Source organism: Pseudoliparis swirei, chromosome 9 (assembly GCF_029220125.1).
Source record: "Pseudoliparis swirei isolate HS2019 ecotype Mariana Trench chromosome 9, NWPU_hadal_v1, whole genome shotgun sequence".
In the NCBI taxonomy this organism is placed as follows: domain Eukaryota; kingdom Metazoa; phylum Chordata; class Actinopteri; order Perciformes; family Liparidae; genus Pseudoliparis; species Pseudoliparis swirei.
Genome location: NC_079396.1, coordinates 4,475,805 through 4,503,486, shown reverse-complemented (window position 1 = coordinate 4,503,486; position 27,682 = coordinate 4,475,805). Strand labels below are relative to the sequence as shown.

Genomic DNA, 27,682 nt, shown 5'->3' with positions numbered 1-27,682 from the left:
AGGTTTATAGGAATGCTCGGCTCCACAGAGCTGTGACTCTCTGTCAGCCTGGCTACAGTGCTGAAGAGAAACCTGGGGTTGTTTTTATTTTTTTCTATTATTGATGAGTAATAGGCTGCTCTGGCATTACGGAGGGCCTTCTTATATGTTTTAAGACTATCTCGCCAAACTAAGCGGGATTCTTCGAGATTAGTTGAGCCATATGCTCAAGCTTCGTGACGTTTGCTTCAGTTTACGGGTCTGAGGGTTATACCATGGAGCAAACCTCCTCTTCCTCACTGTCTTCTTCTTCAGAGGGGCTATCGAGTCCAGTGTCATTCTCAGAGAGCCTATGGCACTGTCAACAAGATGATCAATCTGGGACGGACTAAAGTTAGACCAGGAGTCCTCTGTTATATTGAGACGTGGTATCGAATCAAATACAGAAGGAATCGCTTCTTTAAATTTAGCTACAGCACTATCAGTTAGACATCTAGTGTAAAAACTTTTGACTAACGGAGTACACTCGTAGTATAAATTCAAAAGTTATGAGGTTGTGGTCTGACAGAAGAGGATTCTGTGGGAAGACGTTCAAATGCTCAATGTCAACGCCATAAGTAAGAACAAGATCAAGCGTGTGGCCAAAGCTGTGAGTGGGTTTCTGTACTCTCTGACAGAAGCCAATCGAGTCCAACAAGGAGATGAATGCAGCACTAAGGCAATCATTATCAACATCCACATGGATATTAAAATCTCCAACAATAATAACTTTATCGGTTTTAAGAACCAAACTTGATATAAATTCTGAGAATTCAGATATAAACTCTGAATATGGACCTGGTGGCGGTACAGAATCACAAATCGAATTGGCTGTAGTGTTTTCCAGGTTGGATGTGAAAGACTAAGAACAAGGCTTTCAAATGAGGTGTAGTGTAATTTTGGTTGAGGATTAATTAATAGGCTCGATTCAAAGATGGCTGCTACTCCACCTCCTCGACCGGTGCCTCGAGGAATGTGAGTATTAATATGACTTGGAGGAGTCGATTCATTCAGGCAGACATATTCTTCATGGCTCAGCCAGGTTTCAGTTAGGCAACATAAATCAATGTGATTATCTGATATTAAATCATTCAGTAACACAGCTTTAGATGACAGAGATCGAATATTTAGGAGACCACATTTAATAGACCTATTTTGTTGCACTGCTGAAATAATTGTGTTAACTTGTATAAGGTTATTGTGTACGACTCCTCTTCTGCTTACTTTTGATTTATTTAATTGAAGTGGCCGTGGGACAGACACAGTCTCTACTCTAAAGTCAAGGGTGGGTAACTGCTCGAATGGAAGAGCAGAGAAGGGTGTTAAACTACAACTCTGCTCCCGGTTCCTGATCTGAACCCTGGGTTGTCATAGATTAAGTCCGGTGATCAACTTGGTCATATTCGCAGAAATGAGCCCAGCTCCGTCCAGCGTGGGATGGATGCCGTCTCTCCTCATCAGATCAGGTTTTCCCCAGAAAGTCTTCCAGTTGTCTACGTAGCCCACATTATTCGCTGGGCACCACCTCGACAGCCAGCGGTTGAAAGACGACATTCGGCTATACAATTCGTCTGTCTGCAAATTTGGGAGAGGGCCAGAGAAAATTACGGTGTCCGACAACGTCTTGGCATAAGCACACACCGATTCCACATTAATTTTAGTGAGTTCCGAGCGGCGGGCTCGGGCGTCATTACCACCGGCGTGTATTACAATCTGACTGTATCTCCGCTTATCCTTAGCCAGCAGCTTCAAACAAGACTCCACGTCGCCCGCTCTGGCCCCCGGGAGGCACACGACTCTGGTCCGTGGCTTCGCTATTTTCACAAGGATGTTTACCCGTCACAAGTGGAATAGCCTCCGGATATGTACTTCTTTTGAGCCGCTCGGATTTAAACCAAAAGGTGTTTCTTTCTTCCCGCCAGGGGGCATTTTCTTCAACATCTAGACTCACTGGATGAAACCAGACGTCGTAGACGGAAGAAAGAGACAGGAGGGGCCAACAACCAGTTTGGATATAGTCTCTCTCTTTTTTTTGTCTCACTCTTTTTTCTCTCTGATACATTCGTTTCAACAGTTGAAAGGCGGCCGCACCAAAACTGCAAGAGAGAGATCACAGGATACCATTTCTTTTGTTTTTTTTACCCGCTAGATACAGGGGTGTCAAACTCATCTTCATCGTAGGCCACATCATCATCATGGCTGCTCTTAAGGGTTGTAACTGTAACATATAAATGTATAAACCACTCTACAAACATACTCTTTGCATTTAATTATTGTTTATTTGAGCGTAGAAATATTGTCCATAAGAAAAATTTCACTAATATTATAACCTACATCCATTTCATTTGAAACCTTCAAAATAGAAGCACGGGAACTATTTTGAAGAAAAGTGATCATATCTCCTTCAAGCCGTCTGGGGGCCACATAAAATGACGTGGCGGGCCGGATTCGGCCCGCGGGCCTTGTGTTTGACACCTGTGCGCTAGAATATTCAATTCAACCAAGACACATGGGTCAGGATATACATTTTATTTTTATAAATAACTACAATACGAGGACACCAACACAGAGGTATCATCAATGCAGCATTGAAAGACATGGAGAGGAACACCCTGTGCCCGCTCACTTTAAGCCTTTCTTATGTGGTTGTCAACGTTTCAATGTGTCCATCAAAAGGACTCAACGGGTGGAAACATTACGGGGGCCCAAACACGTGACACCCACTGGTCCCTTTCTCGGGAGCTTGAGCGAGATCTCTGAATGCATCATCAACTGAAGTGGAGTGGAGAGCACAGACGTGCTGTGACATCATCTGTGCACACATGAAATATTGGCTTGAGCATAAACGTCACACAGATCGCTCCTGATGATGTGAGACCCGTTTCAATCTGTGATCCTCGAGTTCCCTTTAATCTGGGGGGGGGGGGGGGGGGGCAACACGGCTCATGCTGAAGGGCCAGTCCTTCCTGTATTTACTGGGTAATCGGTACTGAAATATGTGATGATATTTATTCATCTTCTTCTTCCAGCCCGGATGTTTCCACTATAAGCAGATGTCTTGCCTATTCGTTAAAAAAAAAGGGGGGAAGGACATAATAATAATTTAGCAAAACACACCAAGATCATCCCACACATCTCACTCCCTAGAAGAAGGACGCTCTCTCGATGCAACGTGGCGCCCTGAATTCTCGATTTGAGATGGAGAATGGCGTCGCTTGAGGGACGTACAGGTTTACTTCCAGATTGTGCTTCTACCTCCATGTCGGCTGGGCCTGCGGGTCGTCCTCCGGACGGGGGGGGGCTTCCGCCACGAAGCAGGGCACGGTGCACTCCCTGTAGCGTGGAGCGAAGGAGCGCAGCAGGGAGCTCCTGGCCTCCTCGTACGGCTCCGACCTTGGAAGAGAAAGACACTCGGAAAAATGAAGACAAAGAAAAAAAACATCACCAGCATCCCCCCCCCCCCCCTTCAAACTTTTCCCTCTGCTGAGATAAGAAATAAAAAAAGACGAGGGAAGCTTTGTCTTTGTCTTATTTCAGCGAGGTTGCATCTCAGATAATAACTACCAAGTTATGAATTGGGGTGCGTCTAATTTTTATATATATATAGATATATAAAGAGACTTTCAGGCATAATGTGAAAGATGTTTTCCCTAAAGAACATATATATATATTTTTTTTGCAGGACAAATCTTTGATATTTGGTGATAGAATATTTATAAATGAATATTTGCTTCGTTGATGTTTTCCAAAGCAACGACTTTGATGACATAAAAGAAAGAAAAGGCTCCTACCCCGGCTGCACGTGGGCAGGGTCTGGAGATTCAGTGCTGCTCGGACCGTCTTCCACTGGGACCTTGGTTTTAGTGTCACGACACACACACACACACACACACAGACACACACACACACACACACACACACACACACATACAGGAAGTTGATTGATGGGTTTCGAAAGTTAGACAAATGTTGCGTCTACTTTCTATGTAAACACCGGCATGTTCAAGAAAAAAAAACATTAAGCTGACCCCTCACTGCAGAAGGTTGTGATCGGAGTGTGTGTGTGTGTGTCTTTGCCTGTGTGTGTGTGTGTGTGTGTGTTTGGTCGTACCTTCTGTTCAGCCCCTCCGTTCCTCTCCAGCTCCTCCACACGGGCCGACCGGGCTCGCTGGAGGAGACGCAGCGCCTCCTCTCTGATGTGCTGGTCCGACAGCCTGGGTCTGAACGACACTTGCACCAGACACCTCTGTGCGATAAACATATCAATGTATATATTTTTTTAATGACTTTTTCAGGCCCGGAAATAACCATTTTTAAAATTCCATGACTTCTCCAGGTTTTCCACGACTGTACTTAAGTCAACAGGATTTCTAATTCAACTGTCACAACAATAAACTCCAATAGTTATTAAAAACACCTGCGCTTTGAGACGATGATACATCCAGCGAATACAAAATGATACATAAAGATTGATTGTTTTTTATATTGCAGCATCGACAAAAAAAAGTAACTTGTTCACATCCTTCAGATGTCCAGTAGAGGGCAGCGTTACACTGTAAAGGGATCTGTTGCCATGAGTGTGTGGAAGATGGTCCTCTCTCCATGTATTTGTTGCAACTTTTTTTGGTTTGGTTTCTCTTTAAAGTAAAAATTAAAAGTTATGTTCACAAACTCAACTTAAACTACTTCTGATTGTTTCAGAGTTTAGACCAGAAAACTTTTGCGACCATGTTAAATTTAGATTTATGAGAAACACAACTTCAGGAGAGCCGGCATACTAAAACAGAGCGGCGGTGAGGTGCAGCATTGAATTATTATTATTATTATTGTTATTATAATTTTGATTATCATTGTTATTGTTATTATTATTACTTTTATTATTATTATTATTATTACGACTACTATTTTTATTATTATTATTGTTAATATTATTATTATTATTATTATTATTATTGTTATTATTATTATTATTATTATTATTCCGGCTGAACTATTCTTCAGTCGCCCCAGTAGTGCTGGAAAAACATGCTCGGTTTGAACAGGTCCATATTAAAAAAAGGGGCATCAAGCAATTTCGTATTCACAAGAAACACATGAAAAGGACTAGGACTCGGGCCAGGGGCGCTGGTAGGATTCAAAGAAAGGGAGGGCTACGCCCCAAGGGGGAGTTATATGACAGGTTATGTTGGCGAGTGGCGCAATTCTCTTTTGGGGTCCCGGATATCTGATGTTAGAGACAGAATTTCAGGGTCATAGTGATATTTTATGCTCATTTGAAGACTATCAGAGATAAAGATGAACTAGTTCAGTGTCAAATATACCATTCAATGGGAAAAATATATAATAATAATGTATATTAATGCTAAGAATAGAGAGATGTCGATAGTTATTTCGACAGTTTCTAACTCTTCCCTTTCGTTGGCCTCAAGTTAAGGTAAATGTAAGCAGGTAACACTCGTTAACAACGTGCTGTAACTACCTGGACTGAAGCACCCCCCCCCCCGACTAGGGATCTTTTCAAATCTGTGCACGGGTAAAACGCGGCGCGCTGTACTCCACCTCTCCGGGCAGCACGCCGCCCGCTGAAGGACTGATGCTGACGTCTGAATCCGGGGGTGGGACGAAGGAGAACAGCCTGGGCGCCGCCGCCGGAGGGAGGAGTGGCGGCCGCTTGGACCGGTTCTGGGCGGTCGGCGGGCCGAGCACGTAGAGCACGGCGGTGGAGCCGTCGCCCAGCGCCGTGGCCCCGAAGTGAACCAGCGAGTGGGAGAGCTGCAGCGGAGGGCGGACGCCCACCGCTCGGCACGACAGGGGGAAATCTCTGTGGACAGAAACCAATCAATTGAACACAAATACCATGAGAACTATCAGGGATGTATTGTTTATTATTTATTTTTTTAAATCAATAAAATCCACTGAATTTACACAGTGCAATATTATAACCTGCAGGATTCATACACATGTTGACAAATAGATTTAAACCAAATTTAAATGACCGAACATTTTGTATACATGAGAATACCGTAAAGAGACCTCATGAGACAATAGTTGGATTAAAAGACTAAATACATATATAACTCTTTATTATTTTAATCAAACTTGTGTAGATGAACATATTAATATAAAACATTTCCATGACTTTTCCAAAACTTTTTGGAAATTACATTTTTTTCAGCGACTTTTCCAGGCCCTGGAAAAAACCCATTATATAATTCCATGACTTTTCCAGGTTTTCCATGAGCGTACGGACCCTGTACCTGTTCATGAATGTTTTGCAGTTGATCTGGAAGCTGTACTCTTTGGCCTTGTCGGCGCTGAAGATCAGATACATCTCCAGGGTCTCTTGTGGGAGCAGCGTGCCAAAGCCATCATTAGGCTGGACGTCAATAAACTGCCGTGCGAGAGAACAACAACAACAACAACAGGAATGCCCAATTTGCGATTATATAAAGTTTTTCATGACATGACCTTGATATTATTTGGACATTTTCTTTCAGTAACCATCTCTCAATTTACCGAATGCATTTCAGCAACAAGGAAGTGCTCTAACTTGATTTTCTTTTTAACTTCCTGTTTCGTGAGCATGTGTTGTGTATGCTTCTGCAAATACCTGAACAGTTTTTTACTTGGGAGGCCTGAACGTACGACTTTAAAAGCTGCGCTCTCACCTAAAGCACCTCTTTCGCGCGAGTAGGTCCCAGAAGCAAAGTCAACGTACAGACGCGAGTGTTTGCGAAAGCCAATCAGCGTTGAGCTGCTCCGCCGTTGGTGAATCTAACTGCTGCTGCTCTAGTGGAGCTGGAAGAGACAGTCATTCAGACGTAGTCGGGGAAAGTCACCGAGCTGTGTGAGTCTACGGGTGATGTTATGTATAAATATATATATGATATTAATGTTATGAACCCGAACACGAGGGCGTTAGATGTTCAGACGTTTGTGGGATGTCCTCAACAAGTATAAAGCAGAACTAGTGGTGAGTTCTTCCGTGGTGGATGAAGGAAATGATAACTGTTTCCACGGAGATAAGCCACGGAGATAAGCCACGGAGATAAGCCCCGCCCCCTCTAAGGAGAGAATGAAGAGTCAAGCGAGTAAACTCAGAAACCTTCTCCTGCAGCAGCAGCCTGACACACAAAGGGCCCTCATTCATAATTAGATCGGAGCTATTAGCAGCGCTAGGAAGGATAGTTGTTTTATTATTAGCGGCGGAGTACGTGGGGCTGATGCTGCTTTCCTTAATGAGGGGGGGGGGGATTCACTTCCGTGACTCGTATGAGAGCTGCTGCTGCTTCACATTAAAAAAACAGCCCAACTTGTTTTGTTTTCACTGTATTTTTTGTGTGTGTGCGCCCAAAGTAGCAACTCAACGAGCGTTTGCCGTGGCGCTCGACTGCGTTTGCTTGTTGCCCCTGGTAACTGCAGGGGGGGGGGGATGCCAAAATCGACAGCGGCTCTCAAATCTTTATGGATTACGGAACATTCGGAGCGGAAACGGAAAAAAATAAACCTGCGAAATGAAAAAAGGGGTGAAGCTGAAAAGAGTGAAAGTCTTATTTCTCTGGAAGGATGGATGTGAGTCTCCTCCGCGTGTGACGCCATCGGGTTTGACAGTCGTGATCAAGTCATTGTTGCCAGTGACTAACGGTATCTGGGCTAGTTTCCGTACTTCACGACACACGGACAGGATGACACGAGACGCGGCGGCGTTCACCTCGGGGAGGCCCGTGAAGCCAAACTCCTGCAGCTGCAGGGATAGGTTGGTGAGCCGGACGCTGCTCCTCACCGATTGGTCGACGGAGCAGAAGCCAAAGTCCACCTCGGCCCGGTCGAACCGCAGGTCTGAGGTGGTCACGACGGCGTGGACCGTGAAATGCACCGGCTTCACCTGAACGCAACGGCAGGAAGCGGAGAAAGAGAGAGAGAGAAATATTTTGTCATAACAATAATGATCAGGTTGGGTTTCATCCAACATTTGTAGAGCAGATTGAAGGAGAAAAAAACAATGACTCAGATTCATGCTCGAAGGCGGGTCCTGTAATCGGGCAACGCTTTTAGTGCATAACGCCATCAGTCATCACGTGTGTGTGTGTGTGTGTGTGTGTGTGTCCATATAGGTTCAATGTCCCATGAAATGTTCTTCCCTCATCCAGGAAGTAAATCGTTAAACAACCGTCACAAATATCCTTTTCATTCGAGGAGAGGCTTATTAATAAGTCCGTAAAACACAGCCAGGGTACTTTTGAGCAAACATTACTCACACCGGTGGGCATTCCTACAAGTTAACGACTGTATTATATCGTGCTGGTGAGTATCGACTGCAGCGTGATGGAGGGGAGGTGGACTGTGAGGCCGAAGCTTATTGGCGCCGCCTCACCGCCGTGTTTGTAATCGCTTCTGGACGACACGCCTCGGTGGGACGGGTCGAATCGATACATCGGAGGAGCGGAGAACACTCGCCGGTGGGAAGACTTCGTTCTGTTGATTTCGGTTCCTTTTTATGGATCGTTGCAACACCAGAGCATCATGATCATCAGCCTGAACGCTCCATGTGCACCAGATAAGAAGTTTATCCCCCCCTCATCATGTCAGTGCTCAGCAGATGACCTTGTTTATTGGTCTCTGCACCATTGCCTTCCTGGCTGCTGTGACGTCTGGCGGCCATACCACAGTGTGTGTGTGCGTGGGTGTGTGTGTGGGTATGTGTGTGTGTATGTGTTTGTGCGTGGGTGGGTGTGTGTGTGTGTGTGTGTGTGTGTGTGCGCAGTGTGCACATGCCAGGAGCTCAGGGTCTGTGGCTGGGGGCAACAGCTTTGGTGCACCACAGGAACATCCTGGCCCAGTTGGCCTAAAACACACACACACACACACACACACACACACACACACACACACACACTTCGATTGACGATTTGGCAAGAAGACGGACCAGATTTAGATTTATTTAGAAAGAGGACGTCTTCGCAGCTGCTCTGTGTTTTCTTTAATAAAGGCGGCCGCTGACAAGCTGACGCAGTGTTCAGTGGCTGTGAGCTGTTTATTTATTTTCCACTTCAAGGGGCTGTTTTTCATATTTCTGAAGTCTTCTGTTGAAGACGTGTGTGCCTCTTGAGGGGAAATGATTTATTATGTTTGACAGTGAATAGTAAATAGTCTCTGTGTCGGGGTTTCGATGCCACAATAAAAGAAACGGTATCACAGAGAACCGAGGGAACATGAAGATAGTGAGACAGGGGTCATACGCGTGTTGACCAATGGGGTTCCAGGACTTTTCCAGGACTTTAAACCACATTTCCATGACCAAACATTTTGTGAAAAAGTGAGAAAATGTCGTATTTAAACTAACAATGAGAATTCTAAAGCATAGAGTATATAGCCTTAAAAGACTCAAATGAATGAGATACAGAAGTTTGATAAAAAGAATAAACATTTATATAAATAAAAATAATTATATGTCTATAATTGTATAATAATAAAAATTATACTTTAGAATATTAAATTATATTATAATATTATTATTTTTTAAATGGTATGCCTGCCTGCTTATATTTTGAGCGTCTTACTTTTAAAAACATATTAATTATGTCAAACTCAGCGTAAATGAATATGTGAATATAAAAAATTTCCAGGACTTTTCCAAAACTTTTAGGATTTAATTTTTTTTTCATGGACTTTTAAAATAATTTTAAATAACCAATTTAAAATTCCAATTGACCAAATAACCAATTTAAAATTCCGTGACTTTTCCAGGTTTTCCGTGACCGTACGAACCCTGTGATAACAATTAGAATCGACCGATTCAGAAAATTTAAGAAAATGAACACAGAATCTGAAATTAACTTCATCAGTTTTCTGGAAATAAAAGATAAGTGTTACATCCTCGGCGTCCGGGCGAGAACATGCAGCGCGAGAGCAGCAGTTAATAGTGACATGTTTATGCACACGGGCTTCCGTCACCGTCAGAGAACGCAGCCACGCGTCTTGTGAGGGGTTCGATGCTCGAGGGGCTCAAACTGTAAAACTTTATATGCACGGGAACCCGAGGCGCTCGGGTATGATAGCTCCTCCCACTTTGCAACGGCAGCCGGTGCACATCGATACATTATTCGTCTTAATTTGTCGTCTTTTCGTCTTTATTGCCGGAGCGCTTGTGGCACTCGTCGTTGTTGAAGAAGGAAGTGTGGGAGGCTGGATTTGATGGGGGCGGAGTCAACGTAGGAGCTAATACAGCAAGCGCTGCTGCAATGCGCCCCTGTTTGTTTGTTTGTTTAGAGATGAATTTTCATCGGAGGCTGACTTGATGGGGCGGTCGTAGGAGCTAATACAACTAGCGCTGCTGCAATGCGCCCCTGTTTGTTTGTTTGTTTAGAGATGAATTTTCATCTCTCCATCACACGTTACTAACTCTGCTTTCTCCCCGGAGTCCTTTTGACTTCACGTCTCATAACACATGGGGTCATCGGACCCTATGAGACGACATAGATCCCATCTGCCCTGATGGATCCGTCTGGGTCGTGGAATTCTGCCAATGACTACACCACTGCCCTGTTGAGACTCCGCCCACTGTTGAGACTCCGCCCACTCCTCCTCTCTACCGCCATCTGCCTGATGGATGGTGGAGATGCCCAGGTCTCCATCGTGGAACAGCTACCGCTCATTTAACGAACTATTCATACACTCTGTCATATTCTTATTGAATGTGTTTCTTAACTCAATCTGTCCTTCTGGTCACATGACACTCTTGTTCTGTCCATCCGAGAGGATCCTCCTCTCTGTTGCTCTCCTGCAGGTTTCTTCCCTTTTTTCCCCCTGAAGGGTTGTTTGGGAGTTGTTCCTGATCCGATGTGAGGTCAAAGGTCAGGGATGTCTATCCAGTAATTCAGGAGGAGATTGTAAGCGTCACCCCGTGTCAAAAGGGACGGGGATATAGTGAAGATAATTACACCGGTAAATAAATATAGCACTAAATGAGCGCTGGTCTGCCACTCACGTGGCCTCGGTGGTGGGAGGAGTAAGAAGAGAGGGCGTAGATCTGCGAAAGCCCTCTCGAGAGACCAGACTCATGTGAAAATAATGAAACAATTTGACAACTCACGGGCTCAGGCTTATTGGCGCCTGTATGGAGTAACTGGGCTCACTGGGGCTAATTTAGCTTGTTACCAGTAAAACAGGGTTGACTAATTTGCGGCTCCTCCGCTTCGTGTGGGACGAAGTAGGACACACACGCCCCCCCCCGTAATGCACGATAAAAACAGTGTTTTCCCGAGGATGACGGGGATGGTGTGTGTGTGTGTGTGTGTGTGTGTGTTGCCACGATACAAACCTGGCCCGCTACTCGAACCACCAGCGGAACCTCCAGGACTCCCGTGTCGCTGTCGAAAAGCCTCTCGGCGTCTCGGGGTAAAGACTTCCTGTGAGAGCCGAGCACAGAAAACAGGGACGGGAATAAACATAAACATAAACACACACACACACACACACACATTGTATTGTTTGCATCATGTTCACATAAGATTCTGCTTTTTCGCCTTAACCCACGGCTGTAGGATGGGCTCGCCAGGGAAAGCACGGGGTGAAGAGGGGGGGAGGGGGGAGAGATGTAGAGGGCACCTCCACACTACTGTAGGTTGTAGCCATGGCGATGGGAGACGGAGCAGTATGATTCAAAGAGGCCCGGTCGTCATGCACAGGCTTATGTAAAGCTCCAGTCTCCTTCAATAGAGCGTGTAGAGTTAATTATGATGTAAACAAGGGGTCGAATGGCTCAGAGCCCCCCCCCCCCTCCAGTAGCTGTCTCCTCTTCTCTTTTCCTTCCCTAGGCTCTTAATGCCGGTCGAGGGCTCGAGAGCTAAATGCTGTAAATGTGTAAATGTCAGCGTTTTTTCTTCAGGGCTCTTCGAGATGCCGCAGGGTTCTTCTAGGATGCCGGTTCTTTTCTGGGTTTCCTCACAAAGCCTTCGCTCAATCAATCTGTCAATGCAGGTTCGCGGACCTCCAACACACACACACAATACACACTTTTCCTGCTAAGTGGCCCGAAAAAACGTGCCGACTCAAAGCGGCAAATCACGCCGATCAGCCGATGAAAGAGAACCTCCTCACAGAAGAGCGTATTTTTCTCTTTGAGTAGGGGGTTCCTGTTCTGCCTGCAAATAACATCGCTGCTGGAGAGCCACTCTTGATTTAGCTTTGCTTTGGATGGGAACAGTTTGAGATGGACGCAGCCGGGCCGCCTGTCGGTATGCCGGAGAATGTTTGCGGATGGATGGAGTTTGAGATTTGACTCCATCAAACTAAAATGAATCAGTCTGTCCGCCTGCCTGTCAGTCAGTCTGCCTGCCTATCTGTCTGTGTGTCTATCTGTCTGTCTGCCTGTCTGTCTGCGAAGCAAAGGAGAGGATGAAAAACAACTCCGACATGTTTCTCAGGAAAACTGGCACTTTTTCAGGAAAACTTTGTTTGGTGATTTCAGGTTCGCGAAACCTAGTCCTTTTTACTCGATGGGAGCGAATCCAACACATCGGTCTCCAGTTCGGACTTCTGCTTGGATTTCATCACCATTAAAAGAAAACAAGTGATGATGAAAAGGATGACAAAACAGATTAAGAGGTTTAGGTATTTTCCACTGCGGGGAAATGGATTGGCAAAGAAAACAATAAATAGGTATTTTTTGTTGTGGGAAATGGATTGGCAAAGAAAACAATAAATAGTCATTCATTGTTTTTTGTTGTCGCTTGTTGTGAAAAGGTTATTTTTTGTTTGTCGTGACTCGTTTGCAACGGCGCTGGAAGTCCTGCCATTGTCGTGACTGTAATTCGACGGGACGGCGCTACGAGCTGTCCGTACCAGCAAATCATCCTTGTAACTTCCCTTATCAGCAAGGAAATTTCTCCGGCGGGCGTGGGTAGTATTACAATCTCCCTTTTATCAGCAAGGAAACCTCCGGCGGGCGGGTGGGGACCTGTGGGGACACACACACGCCTCATGGGCGGGTGGGGAGATAATACGCCGCCTTCAGGGATTACGCCGACAGCCCGTCACTCCAGACGTCCCGTCCAAATGAACTCGTCATCGGGCTTGAAAATGACTCTTCTGGTCACGTGTCGGATTGAAATTCTCTCCTCGCCGACTGAATTAAAGTTGAAAGTTCTTCAAAAAGTAAAGTATGAAATGTTTATTATAAACACTATTTCACTTATTATGATTTCATGGTTTTGACGGACATAATCGGGGGTTTCCTGTTCTGCAATTCTGTTTCTATCCTTTTTAACCCTTTTTTATTTGTTAGCGTTGGTGGTCGGTGTGCATGGCTCGGATGTGTTGCGTCATCCTCCTTGGGGGGGGGGGGGGGGGCGTCAATGGACAAGCCCTGGATGAATTTAAAATAACATGGTGGTAAGTATGATATAAATATAATTGTTATCGTAGGTTCAATATGAAGGATGATGATTTATGTGTTTTTGTTGTTGTCCATGTCTGATTGTTGGTATTGTTCGCCGGTCGCTGCGCTGTTATAATAATAATAATAATGCATTTCATTTTTATCGAATCTCAGAGTGCCACACATATAGTGAAAACAAATGAAACCGATTAAAACATAGTTAAAGCAACCCATACAAATAAACAAAATAAAAAATAAAAATAAAAATAAGAATGTAATAGCTGACATTTTTATTCATTTGTTGTTGTTTTGTTGTCGTGTGCAAAGTGCGTCTTTCTCCATTCTCCGAGCCAGACGAAGCCAGGTTGAAGGGACCGGTTTAAAACTGAAACGCAAACGGGGTCACGGTGAACACGGCGTCGGGTTAAACGTCGCTGACGGCGACTCCAACCGGCCGTCGGGCCCGGCGGCGTCCGTTTGGATTCGAGCGATTCCTCTCGGCCGAACCGGATCTCAGGAACACGTGAACCGTCGGCTGAGAGGGGATTATGCAGCCGGCAGAACGCGAGAGAGAAACATGTGGGCTGCGTCGGTGACAAATGCAAGCGGGAGGAAGATGAGGAGAAGAAGAAGATGGGGGCCGGTTGTGCGTCCACACCATCCTTCAGAGCTTTAGAATCAGGAATGTGCTCTCACCCTCTTCCCAACAAAAAAGCCAGAGGAGGGGAAGGCAAGAAGCGAACGCCTGTGAAAAAGAACCGACGCTCTGAGTCATTTTGAATCCAGATTTAACGGTGTGTGTGTGTGTGTGTGTGTGTGTATGTGTGGATGAGACAGTGATTGAAGGCAGTGCTGCTAATGAGGATTTGGAAATCCAATCACAGGCTTTGGCTGGGAGGACTTGGCAGTGGCTTTTTTAAAGGACACACACACCGTCAACTGCCCCGAAACAACAGCCGACACAGACGAGGCGTTCAGGGACCACCGTCCATTCCCAGTGGGAGTTGGAGGTCCGAGGATAATTTGATCTTATTTCTGTCGCCCGCTGTTTCAATCGGTCACGATAGCCTCTCCGGCATTGTTGTTGCGTTGGGCGAAGCGTGGGTTCTTTTTCTGAAAGATAAATCCCTGATGATGATTTAATAACACAGACGATGGATTAAAAAAAGAAGAAAAAAGAAGGTATTTCCAGAATCTCAAAAGGCTCAAACTATCATGTGTGTGTGTGTCGCCCCACCCCCACACGGACGATATCGCCACATGTAGAGTATATCTTCTCATAGGATGTGAACACACATTTAAAATATTTAACGAGTGGAGTTTAACTAATTTATAGACCTAATCTACGAATTAAGAGCACAATGAGAGCACGTCGGTGTGGCAGGTGGACGCACACGGAGGGATGAGAGGAGTTTGAGAGTAACGGAGGAGAGAGAGGCAGAATGGACGCTCTGGAGTATCGGGGGGGGGGGGGGAATTGGAGAGAAAAGCGAAGAGAGAAGTATAAGTTAAGCACGGAGGTGAGAGGCCAAGAAGGACGAGAAGTATGTGTGAGGGAGTGGGAGGAGGCGGCAGCGCAAGAGAGAGAGAGAGAGAGAGACGGAGAGGAAAAGAGTGAGAGTGAGGGAGGAGGGAGGGGGCGGTAGCTGCGTTAGTGCCTCTGAACGCTGCAGCATCTCGAGTAATGCTGCACTCTAATCCTCGCATTAAAACCTCTGCTGATTCACTAACGGCAGATTACTGACCCCACCCCCCGCCGAACGCTGACCACCGAGTGCCCCTAACTTCTTCGGCAGGTGTGAAGCAACTATCCTCCCGTTGTCATTCTTCTTCTTTTTTTTACTCTCTCTCTCTCTCTCTCTCTCGGCCATCGATCCGAGAGAACCGGAAAAAAAAGGAGGAGGCTGAGCCGGAGAATACTGGCGCCCACGCTGGGATTTATTTACATACCGCCGCACGCCTCTCATGTTTGCCCTGGGGGGCCCCCCAGTCCGCTCTCCTCGCATTCTTCACACTGCAGTTCAACTCCCGCCTCTCCCTCTCCGTCTAAATATAGAGCCGGTATTGTTGCGGAAAATAATTACCATGTCCTTCAAAGTCATTAGGAACCGTTACCACGGCGATCAGAGTGGACGCCGACACGTTGAGACCCCGACGGCTTGTTTGACGGGCGGATTGTTTTCCAAGAACCTATAATATTGTCTCAAAGAACCTTAAGGCACCATTTCTGGTCCCACAAAGAACCTTTCAAACCAGGGTTCTTTCAGGAACCATGTCCTTAAATAGTTCTTTAAAGAACCTTTAAAGGTGTCTAAAACAAAAAAAAATTTTCTTCAGTCGGTGATGGTTCTTCGTAGAATCACAAAGCCTTTTAATGTCAAAATTGGATAGTTTGTTGGACCAGATGGATCCTTTACAGCTGACCCAATTAGAAATAAGGGGGTTCCAAAAGAGGGAACCGAGGGGAACCGTTTGCTCAGGAAGAACCCTTCAAAAAGTTGTTTTCCCTTCAAGGGTTCTTTTAAAGACTACAGGTCCCTTTAAGAACCCTCGTCGTCCAAAGAAACCCATTTTGAAGTTATTTCAATGATTTTTTCCCAAAACACACACACACACACACACACGCACACACACGATTTCTCGACTGTATGTTTCCTCTGCGCTGAAGAAGCAGAGGTCCGTCTCCTCTCCACCTTCCCTCAGAAGATCGACAGAATCCTAAACAAGTTTAGGGTCTAAAATAAGATCACGACCGCTCCAGCGATTCCATCATCATCATCATCATGGCCTCCTCCGCGTGTCCTTCCTCACCTCGGCTGGAACCTGAGTTGGGCCTTGAAGCTGGATCGGGCCTCGACGACGCCCGTCTTCGGAAGGATCTCCATGTGTCTCCTCATTTCCGGGCACACCTCAAAGGTCAGCTTGAGGGCAGCGCCGGCTCTGTCATGCAAAAAGACATGCTTTTATCAGCTTAACACACACACACACACACACGTGCATTCCTTTAAAATCGTGCCTAATCCGGCAGCGATACGCACTGTATGATAGTTCACAAGCGGCGGCGATGACGCACAGGAAATGACGGCGACGACGAGGAGTCTAATCAGGTGGCGTGTATAAAAAGCCGCGCCGCCGCCATGACTCCTTCTCTTTCTTTACATGCCACTTCTCACTCTATTATTTTTCATTTCCAAATGGCTTTACTGATAGTTCAATAGCTACAGAACACCCAGGTAATAGTTACGGGAGAGACCAACTGGAGGAAGCGTGTAGGGGGGGAGCGAGGATGTGTGTTGCTGCTTTTAAGTTGAATATAAATGTGGAGTTATAATTTACTGTATTAATAGGATGGATACATGTGGGGGTGAAATACTTTGGGTTTAGTCGAATTAGGTAAATAGTTAGGATAAACATTTGGTGGGACCTAGTCTCACCTCGGGGTGGTTGGTCTGGGTTAATTGGCATATAATTATATATATATATATATATATATATATACTGTATACATATCTATGTATGTGTATATATATATACATATATATATAAATATGTATATATATATATACATATATATATGTATATATTTATACTGTGAAAATCAATAGAACATATCCCAAAAAATGAAAACAATTTAAGCGGTAAACACGGCCCGGGCGATACTTTTTGGGGATTTGAGCGACACATTACAAATCTCGTCGTACGTATGGAGCGGTGTCCCCCCCCCCCAAGTCCAAATCAATTAGGTGACCTAATTTTTCCGGGAGCTTCAACAGATGGTTGTGCCTGTGGCTCCAAGCCTCCGTCATAAGCTGCAGCGTGTGATATAAATGGCTCTTCACCGCGGGGACTTCTGTCCCCACGCGGCCCGATGGCGGCACACACTCACACACTCACACACTCACACTCACACACTCACACTCACACTCACACACCTCCGCGAAAACCACCACGCTACAAACAACTCCAGCTCAAGTCTCTCTGTTCCGCCAGAGGGGATGTGATCAAACGGTTGATAACGTGGTTTTTTTGTCCACAAAAAGGTGAGCGATGAGCGAGCTGAGGGGGGGGGGGGGATACCTCGTTGTTGTTTCCTCTCGAATGGAATGACCCACTTTGAGCGGCGAGGTCAAGCAGACGGTTGTTTCCTGGCCGTCGACACTCAGGGTATCTCTATTCCGGCCCAAACCATAACCTTCAAGTCCCTCTCAGGAGGGGGGGGGGGGGATTTATAGCTACATAATATAATTTAGGACAATTAGGCATTTTAATTAACAGGGGAATTTTAAATGGTCCTTTTTTTTCTTTTTCTACTGGTTGCCTGCGACAAGTTATTTTCTGAAGCAACGTTTAATGATTTAAAGGTCACTTCACAGCAATCCACATAATGTGCTTCCTCGGGGTAAAAACAAAAACAAAACTGTCATAATCATGACGATGTAACCAAAAACATTATACGAATATTTCTGTTTCATTTGGGCGCAGATGTGTCATGTTATTTTTATTTTTTTATGGTTCCAATTCAGGGACATTTTGGTGCTCTTTCAATGTCCCCAATGCACAACGACTGTTCCTTAAATACACAGATATATTTCCACCCGTCAGGAGAGGCTGTCATCCCACACAGAACCATGGAGGTGCCATCTGGAACCGAAAAGGATTCTTCAGAGTGACGTCAGAGAAGAACCATTTCTAGTTCCACAAAGAACCTTTCAAACCAGGGTTCTTTAAAGAACCATGGCCTTAAATAGTTCTTCAAAGAACCTATATAGGTGTCTAAAACAAAAAATGGTTCTTCAGCAGGTGATGGTTCTAATCCTTAAGGCTCCATTTCTGGTTCCACAAAGAACCTTTCAAACCAGGGTTCCTTAAGGAACCATTTCCTTAAAGAGTTCTTCAAAGAACCTATAAAGGTGTCTAAAAGAACCTTAAAAATGGTTCTTTAACGCACCGTTTCTGGTTCCACAAAGAACTTTTCAAACCAGGGTTCTTTAAAGAACCCTGTCCTTAAAGAAATGTAACCTAGACGCTACTGTACTTAGCAACTACAGACCTATATCAAATCTACCCTTTATAAGTAAAATAATAGAAAAGGTCGTCTATCAGCAACTTAGCAACTTTTTAACCTCAAATGGTATCTTAGACAAATACCAATCCGGATTTCGACCCCATCACAGCACTGAAACTGCTCTCACTAAGGTTCTAAATGATATTCGCATAAACACTGATTCTGGCAAAATTTCTATCCTAGTGTTATTGGATCTTAGCGCTGCATTTGATACTGTCGACCATTCAATACTTCTAGACAGACTAAAAAACTGGGTTGGACTCTCTGGTACGGTCCTAGACTGGTTCAAGTCCTACCTACAAGACAGGGACTATTTTGTCTCCATTGGCAACTATGTATCTGAGCGGACTAACATGACGTGTGGAGTTCCACAAGGTTCAATCCTTGGGCCTCTTCTATTCAACCTCTACATGCTCCCCTTAGGCAGAATTATGCAAAATAACAAAATCGCCTACCATAATTATGCGGACGACACTCAACTATACATAGCTCTCTCACCAAGTGACTATGCTCCCATAGACTTACTGCGTCAGTGCACAGACCAAATCAATGATTGGATGTGCCAAAATTTCCTCCAACTAAATGAAAATAAAACCGAGATAATTGTGTTTGGTGCTAAAGAAGAAAGGCTGAAAGTTTGTGCTCATCTGGACTCCCTTTCTTTAAAGTCGAAAAATCAAGTCAAAATGTAGGTGTTATTATTGATTCGGATCTGAATTTTAATACCCACATCAAATCAATAACAAAATCAGCCTATTACCATCTAAAAATATAGCAAGAATTAGAGGATTTATGTCCAAACAAGATTTAGAAAAACTAATTCACGCCTTCATCTCCAGTAGGTTAGACTATTGTAATAGTCTTTTTTCAGGTCTCCCAAAAAGCACTCGACAGCTACAACTTATTCAGAATGCCGCTGCCAGAGTCCTAACAAAGACTAAGAAAGTTGAACACATTACACCCATTCTCAGGTCTCTGCATTGGCTACCAGTACGTCAGAGAATCGACTTCAAAATACTGCTGCTCGTTTATAAATCTCTAAATGGTGTAGGTCCAAAATATATCTCTGACTTGCTTCCACCTTATGAACCCTCTAGGCCTCTTAGGTCATCTGGGGCCGGTCTGCTAACTGTTCCCAGAGTTAAAACAAAACATGGTGAAGCAGCATTCAGTTATTATGCCACACACAGTTGGAACAAACTTCCGGAAGAGCTTAGATCTGCACCAACTCTTACTACTTTCAAAACAGGCTAAAAACGTTTATGTTCTCCATTGCCTTAAATTGAATCTTGTATTAATCCTGAAATAATAAGACAACGACAGAAGGAATGATTCTTTGCACTTAGATTTTTATCTTAATTTTTTCTTTTATTAATCTTCTTTTATGCTTTTATGCCTTTTTAAATTGTTTCTTTGATGCACTTTGTATTCCTCTTTTTTTTATTTCTTATTCTTGATCTATTTTTTGTAAAGCACTTTGAATTGCATTCATGTATGAAATGTGCTATATAAATAAACTTGCCTTGCCTTGCCTTAAAGGGTTCTTCAAAGAACCTATAAAGGTGTCTAAAACAAAACAAAAGTTCTTCAGTCGGTGATGGTTCTTCGTAGAACCACAAAGCCTTTTTATGTCATTATTAGCATTATACAGGCCTTCAAGCACAACTTTATATGCTAATTGTGTGCATTATATAAAGGAAAATTCCCTTATTTCTTTAGATATGCATAACTATGACGGTTACACTTGATTCTTTGAGTACGTGGAGCTTTTTGAGAGTATTTTGTGCCGTCGTTGAGGTCAAAGTCAAACATTTCTATTATCAGGGGATGACGTATCTTTGTAGGCCATAGAAATGTGAATTATTGCCCGTAATTAAACTCTCTCTTAACAAAGGTTTACGATTCACCCGGTGTCAACAAGATAAGTCCTCAGAATTCAACGCCACAGTCACCGGAGGAGTTACGAGCCAACATTCGGCTACGGATAAACTACAGCGCCGTCACATGACCGGTTTTGTCGTCTCAACTTTAAAATACATGAAGGCTTCGAAATTCTACCTCGTGGTGGCGTTAGCCGGGAAAGGTTTAAAGAACCGTTGAGGAACCATTATTTTCCTGTGACCACATCCCTGTGAGAATAGATGACACGTTAGAAACAACCATCACTGGAACTGGAGCGCCGCTTGATTCACGTTTACTGGGACAGACATCTGAAGACCCTTTGCTGCATTTCTCAAACTTCCCAGCAGGAAAAATAAAATAATATAGGAAGTATAAAAAATCACCACTGCTCCCAAAATGAAATAAATCTCTGCCAACTGCCAGCGGAATATTCCGATCTTTGACTCGCGAGCAAAAATCAAACACTGCGCATTTAAAAAGTCTTCCGGGAAAAAAAAAAAATTTCAATTAGTCGCGGTAATATTCAAATCACTGCCTCCTTTTCCTCCCCCCCCCCTCCTCTTCTTCTCCTCCACCCCTCTCCTCCTCCACCCTCCTCCTCCTCTCTTCTTCTTTTTCTTCTCCTCCTTTTCCTCCTCCCCCTCCTATACTTCTTCTTCTTCTCTTTCTTCCTTCTACTCCTCCTTCCTCCCCTCCTTTCTTCTTCTCCTCATCCTCCTCCACCTTTCTTCTTCTTCTCCTCCTCCTCCTCTCTTCTTCTTCTACTCCTCCTCCTCCCCCTCCTCTTCTTCTTCTTTTTCTTCTACTCCTCCTCCTCCCCCTCCGATACTTCTTCTTCTCTTTCTTCCTTCTACTCCTCCTTCCTCCCCCTCCTCCTCCTTTCTTCTTCTCCTCCTTCTCCTCCTCCTCCACCTTTCTTCTTCTTTTTCTCCTCCTCCTCCCCCTCCTATAGTTCTTCTTCTTCTCTTTCTTCCTTCTACTCCTCCTTCCTCCCCTCCTCCTCCTTTCTTCTCCTCCTCCTCCTCCTCCACATTTCTTCTTCTTCTTCTCCTTCTTTGACAAGCTGCCGTTTCACCCTGACGCCGTCATCGTGTCACATGACCCGGTGGTGCCAGCGCACCAGATGGCAGTTGTCACAAATGGCATGTTTCCAAGCATGACAACAAATAGAATGGACCAAAATGTCAAGCACCGCTCACTTCTGCGATCATCTCGTTTGGCCGAGGGGTTCAATGCGGCCTCTTAAAATAGGAATATCCCAATATGTGGTTCATTATAATATAAACTATCAATGTGTTGTTGATATTAATAAAAATTGTGAGTGGAATAGCCTGATGAAGGTCGGAGGTTCACTCTGCCCTTCTGTTTTCTACCAGGTGTGTGTGTGTGCATGAGCAAATATCCACAATAAACTGTTTGATAAACTGTTTTAACTTGAAAAGTTCACATAGGGCCTATTTGCCAATATGTGTTTGGCATGTGCTGTCATGTCATGTCAGTACACATTGCAACATTACAGTTGTTGTTGTTGTTGTTGTTTTTATGATGCTTTCCACACATAATACAGCAGCTATTAGGTCTCTTTGAAATGCCTCATCAGAATCAGAATCAGAATCAGAAACAGGTTTATTGCCAAAGAATGAATGTTTTCACAAACAAACGAGGAATTTTTTTTGGTGGAAGGTGCAACATTTGGACATGACAAACAACAATCAACGCAAGGAGGGAGGAGGAGTGGGAGGAAGAGGGAGGAGGAGGAAGAGGAAGGAGCGGGAAGAAGGAGGAGAGAGGAAGGTGGAAGATTGTCATAGTGACACTGTTAACTGGTTGGTGCCCCCCCCCCCCCCACATGTTACCCGGAGGCTGACGGTGACATTAGAGAGGTCTAAATCCGGCATGTCGACCGCGTGTTCACCTGCGGTGGCAAACATTTTAGTCCCATTTAAGTAAATTGCTCGTGAAAATAAAACTAGTCCTGAAAAAGAAAAGAAGAAGAAAAATAAAACAATTGGTGAATACTGTGCTGCTTATTTTGGGAAACGATTGTGTGTGTGTGTGTGTAGGTGTGTGTAGGTGTGTGTGTGTGTGTGTGGACCATCTGCTCAAATTGTACATGAAAAAACATGTCTGGCAGCAACTGACAGCGACTCCTTTTGTGGTGTCCCTGCTGTCAGTGCTCGTGCAGGTGAACATGAACTCATCTTTAGCACGACTACAGCTCATAAACCCCGAGACCGACCACTAAGACAGCGCTCTCGCCACAAATTACATTTCCTCGTAACTTCATAAGTGACTGATATGCACATTTCTATTATGCAACGACTGCAGAATGCCAGGCAATCCCATGTTATTATAATCAGTACCACATTAGTACGATTGTCCAAGGAACATCCTAAAATGAAACAACATTGATTTTGATTAATTTAAAAAGGAAATTACGAAAGAAGAGACGTGTAAAATAAAGAGGTACCCCCAGGTCACGTAATCTGTGTGACTAGTCCTTTAATATTACTGATTATGGAACGTGTGCATCACCTTGAGAACTAATGGACTTTGTTCAGTTCCTTGGCACAGCATGTTTGTCCTTGATCCAAAATGTCTGCAACAGTTACAGATGGTTATATGAAGTGACACTAATATGGTATTACATGACGTTGTGCGTTGCATGTTCAAACAAGGTCGCTAAACGAGACATTAGAGTTTCAGTCTAAACCAATTGGAACGACAAGGGATAAAACATTAGTTTTGTTCCAATTCAAGGGGCAGAGTGACTTTTCTCCATCGAGTTACACGTAGCGTCGAGAAAATCATCTAACAAGGTAGACACTTCATTGTTGTTTTGCATTCTAATTTACTTCTAAAAAAATGGGATTATTTGACAAAAGGTGTTATTACTGTACATCAGGACCGAGAACTCACGCCACACGAACAGTTTCTTCCCGTCGGAAGCCGTCAGAGCCCGGGTCCCCAACTGACCCTCATGAACAGAGCCCGGGTCCCCAACTGACCCTCATGAACAGAGCCCGGGTCCCCAACTGACCCTTATTAACAGAGCCCGGGTCCCCTATCTGACCCTCATGAACAGAGCCCAGGTTTGTATTTCATATTCTTCTGTAAATGTAATATGTTTGAATTCTTGCACACTGTGTTGATTGTTGTTGTTTGTTTAATGTTGTTGTCTAATGTTGCACCATGACAAATTCCTTGTATGTGAATAACATTCTGATTTAGGTTTTACTTCATCAACAAATAGATGGATGGATGGATGGATGGATAGATAGACATATGGATAGATCGATGGATGGATAGATGGATAAATAGACAGATAGATTGATCGATAGATGAATAGATGCATGGATAGATGGATAAATAGATAAACAGATGGACGGATAGATAGATAGATGGATAAATAGATAGATGGACAGATGGACGGATAGATAGATAGATGGATAAATAGACAGATAGATTGATCGATAGATGAATAGATGCATGGATAGATGGATAAATAGATAAACAGATGGATGGATAGATAGATAGATGGATAAATAGATAGATGGACAGATGGACGGATAGATAGATAGATGGATAAATAGATAAACAGATGGACGGATAGATAGATAGATGGATAAATAGATAGATGGACAGGTGCAACATGCTCCCGTATGAAGGGTGTTTACATATATGACGCATCTGTCAGCCAACCTGGGACCCACCTGCTCTGCACCACGATGGTGTCTTGATAGCGTCCGTCAAACATGCAGATCTTCATGTCCATGCTGGGCTGAACCACGTAGACAGGGACGCTGACTGCAACTCCCCTCACCTGGATGGCTATCTGTTTGTTTGTAATCCCAAAAAGGTTTGCATGAAATCACGCCAACACGGAATCTATGGCTCTATAGATATACTTCCATTTGAAAATGTTGTCTCTCACTGGTTTGCAGGTTAAGTCAGAGAATTTGATGTGGAAGTCCAGTTTGGCGTCTCCTGGGATGGTCGGAGTGAAGAGCACTTCCAGTTTAACGCTTTCAAAGGGTCCAATCTCTCCTTCTCTGACCTGAGGGGGGAGGGCACATCAAACACTCAACATTTGAGTTTGTAAAAAAAATATTTGCTGCATTCTCAAAGAATTGTACAAAACAAAAGTGGACAGTCAAGTGAGATGGAAACACAGAGTCTGACTACGACCTCTACACATCTTCAGTGACCTTCATGAGCTTTCTCTGTTTTGATTCTGAAGCTTCTTACATGTACATAACACAGTAAACATGTACTTTAAATGATATTTCCATTGTTTTTTCATCTTTTTGTTAACATATACAGGACTGTCTCAGAAAATTAGAATATTGTGATGAAGTTCTTTATTTTCTGTAATGCAATTAAAAAAACAAAAATGTCATGCATTCTGGATTCATTACAAATCAACTGAAATATTGCAAGCCTTTTATTCTTTTAATATTGCTGATTATGGCTTACAGCTTAAGAAAACTCTAAAATCCTATCTCATAAAATTTTAATATTTCCTCAGACCAAGTAAAAAAAGATTTATAACAGCTGAGTGTTTGTCAAGGCTCAGGAAACCCTTGCAGGTGTTTCGAGTTCATTAGACAATTCAAGTGATTTGTTTAATACCCTACTAGTATACTTTTTCATGATATTCTAATATTTAGAGATAGGATATTTGAGTTTTCTTAAGCTGTAAGCCATAATCAGCAATAAATCAGAATAAAAGGCTTGCAATATTTCAGTTGATTTGTAATGAATCCAGAATGCATGACATTTTTGTTTTTTTAATTGCATTGCAGAAAATAAAGAACTTCATCACAATATTCTAATTTTCTGAGACAGTCCTGTACACTACCGTTCAAAAGTTTGGGGTCACCCAGACAATTTCGTGTCTTCCATGAAAACTCACACTTTTATTTATCAAATGAATTGAACATTTCATAGAACATATAGTCAAGACATTGATAAGGTTAGAAATAATGATTAATATTTGAAGTATTAATTTTGTTCTACAAACTTCAAGCTCAAAGGAAGGCCAGTTGTATCGCTTATATCACCAGCATAACTGTTTTTAGCTGTGCTAACATAATTGCACAAGGGTTTTCTAATCAGACATTAGTCTTTTAAGGCGATTAGCAAACAAATGTACCATTAGAACACTGGAGTGATCGTTGATGGAAATGGGCCTCTATACACCTCTGGAGATATTTCATTAGAAACCAGACACTTCCACCGTGAATATTAATTTACCACATTAACAATGTATAGAGTGCATTTTTGATTAATTTAATGTTATCTTTATTGAAAAAAACAGTGCTTTTCTTTGAAAAATAAAGACATTTCTAAGTGACCCCAAACTTTTGAACGGTAGTGTATACAAACAGACAACAAACCCACCGAGAGGAACAGGAAAATAAATGCAAAAAATAGATAAAAGAGGTCACCTCATTTCGCCGAGCCAGACGTCTACATACACGCGTACCTACACACACACGTACATCTGTGTGTAGACACACCTGCATCACTCTACAGAGTAAATACCATCACACAAGTACACTATATCCAGAAATTAGATGACACATGATTGGCCAGTAGGAAACCAGAGTGCCCAAATTGTTGTTTATCTAACAGAGTCAAATAAATACATGAAGACAAATGATTTAGGGAATAGACCAGAGTAGGACATTTACATATTTTTTAGGGAGCCATTTTTGACTCCACTGACGAAATCAAGTGGCATTTCAAAATAAATTCGGGGCACTTTTTTAAACTTGTAAAATAACATTTAACCTTTGTTCAAAATAATAGATACACTAATTTAGGCTTACAGTTTATGAGCAATTCTCATCAAATGGCAATAATAAGACTATTAGGCAGTAGTCCACGGATTCAACGTTTTTTCTTAGATTTTTTGAACAAAAATCATAAATCAGACAATAATATTCAATTGTATTCTCATTTCTTTGAGGCTATTTATTATTTTTAAAATGTAAACAACTATTAACAACTATAACTTATTTCTTTTAAAAAATAAATAATTTTAAATTAGATTTATTGATTGAAAACATAAATCAGACAATCAAAACATGATATGGTAACTGGCCTTTGGTCGTATCGGCTACGATGTTTTTGACAAGTACATAATTATTAGAGGAAATTATGGGGGCATTTTTTGCCCCTCTCCTGGTGATATCAGGGGCAAAATAATATTTATTGAGGGCAGTTTCGCCCTTTGCCCTTCTGTATATCCGACGCTGGAATAAACCAAGAAATACTGCTCGTGTGTATCAGGCATAGTTTTGAGTTTCCTCAAACAAAACCATTTCTATCCATGTAGGGGAAGCGGAAATCTGTGCGAAACAAACGACACCGAAAAGCTGCATGGATTGTCTGCTCAGCGTTAAGGGGGTGGGAGCCGCGACTGCCTCAACATAGCTTGACGGATAATCTCCCATTCGAGACGCAAGCCTTCAACCGCACGACGGGAACGTATTTCGTCGAGACGACATTAGCCGAGCAGAAGGCACCCGGGGATGTGCGACGCACAGACACAGCCGGAGCAGACGCAGAGCCAGAGAGGCGTTGCACCATTAGCCCCCCACCAGAGAGACGTAATGAACCCTGAACGGCTCCAGAACTTCACATGGGCCACGAGGCGCGCACACACACACACACACACACACACACACACACACGCACGCGCGCAGCATCAATGCTGGAAATGAGACGTAAAGGCAGAAAAATCGTTAGGCCGAATGTCTCTCCGCTAGTCCAGTTACACGGGTTGAGAATGATATTGTTGCGTCAGATCTATCAAAAGACCTTCATTTAGCCAATACCTTCACATATGATGATTGTCATGCCAACAGCTAGCAGCGTCCCCTATATTGGGCTAAATTGGTTCATCCCACATGGGACCTACTCGACTCTGCAGGCGGCACTCGTACAGATCCTAGATCTGGTTCAACCGCAGGAGCAGAACATGTGTTGTTGTGTAATTCAATCATATATATTTTCATATATTTGCATTGCAGCAACTGATGATAATGACGTGTTAGTGGCATGTGCAAATATGGAAAAACCTGACAGAAGAGAAACACAGTGCAGCTACAACAAATGATAGGAATCAAAAAAGATTTGGGTTAAAGCCGTTAGCCCGATACCGAGCGGCCGAACCCAGGAGGCTTCCACAGAAATGCACAAGGAGGCCAAACTAGCTGAGGATGCAAGCAACATCGGAGGCTTCTTTGTGACGTCTGCAAAGGAAAAGGAGCCTCCTATGAGTACCGATAGGATGACAGACAGACGCCGAC

At 43.6% G+C, this 27,682-nt stretch overlaps 1 protein-coding gene across 1 annotated transcript in view; it reads right to left on the bottom strand.

Moving 5' to 3' along the window:
* The window catches only part of cfap74 (cilia and flagella associated protein 74), a 65,169-nt gene that overhangs the window by 11,062 nt on the left and 26,425 nt on the right, over positions 1 to 27,682 (bottom strand). The window contains exons 20-29 of the mRNA XM_056422635.1: positions 24,298 to 24,420; positions 24,077 to 24,198; positions 16,208 to 16,336; positions 11,339 to 11,426; positions 7,730 to 7,903; positions 6,276 to 6,409; positions 5,578 to 5,839; positions 4,130 to 4,264; positions 3,810 to 3,871; positions 3,274 to 3,411 (exon numbers count right to left, since the gene is read on the bottom strand). Of these exons, the coding sequence (XP_056278610.1) occupies positions 3,274 to 3,411; positions 3,810 to 3,871; positions 4,130 to 4,264; positions 5,578 to 5,839; positions 6,276 to 6,409; positions 7,730 to 7,903; positions 11,339 to 11,426; positions 16,208 to 16,336; positions 24,077 to 24,198; positions 24,298 to 24,420 (1,367 nt within the window). The remainder of the gene's footprint in view (positions 1 to 3,273; positions 3,412 to 3,809; positions 3,872 to 4,129; positions 4,265 to 5,577; positions 5,840 to 6,275; positions 6,410 to 7,729; positions 7,904 to 11,338; positions 11,427 to 16,207; positions 16,337 to 24,076; positions 24,199 to 24,297; positions 24,421 to 27,682) is intronic.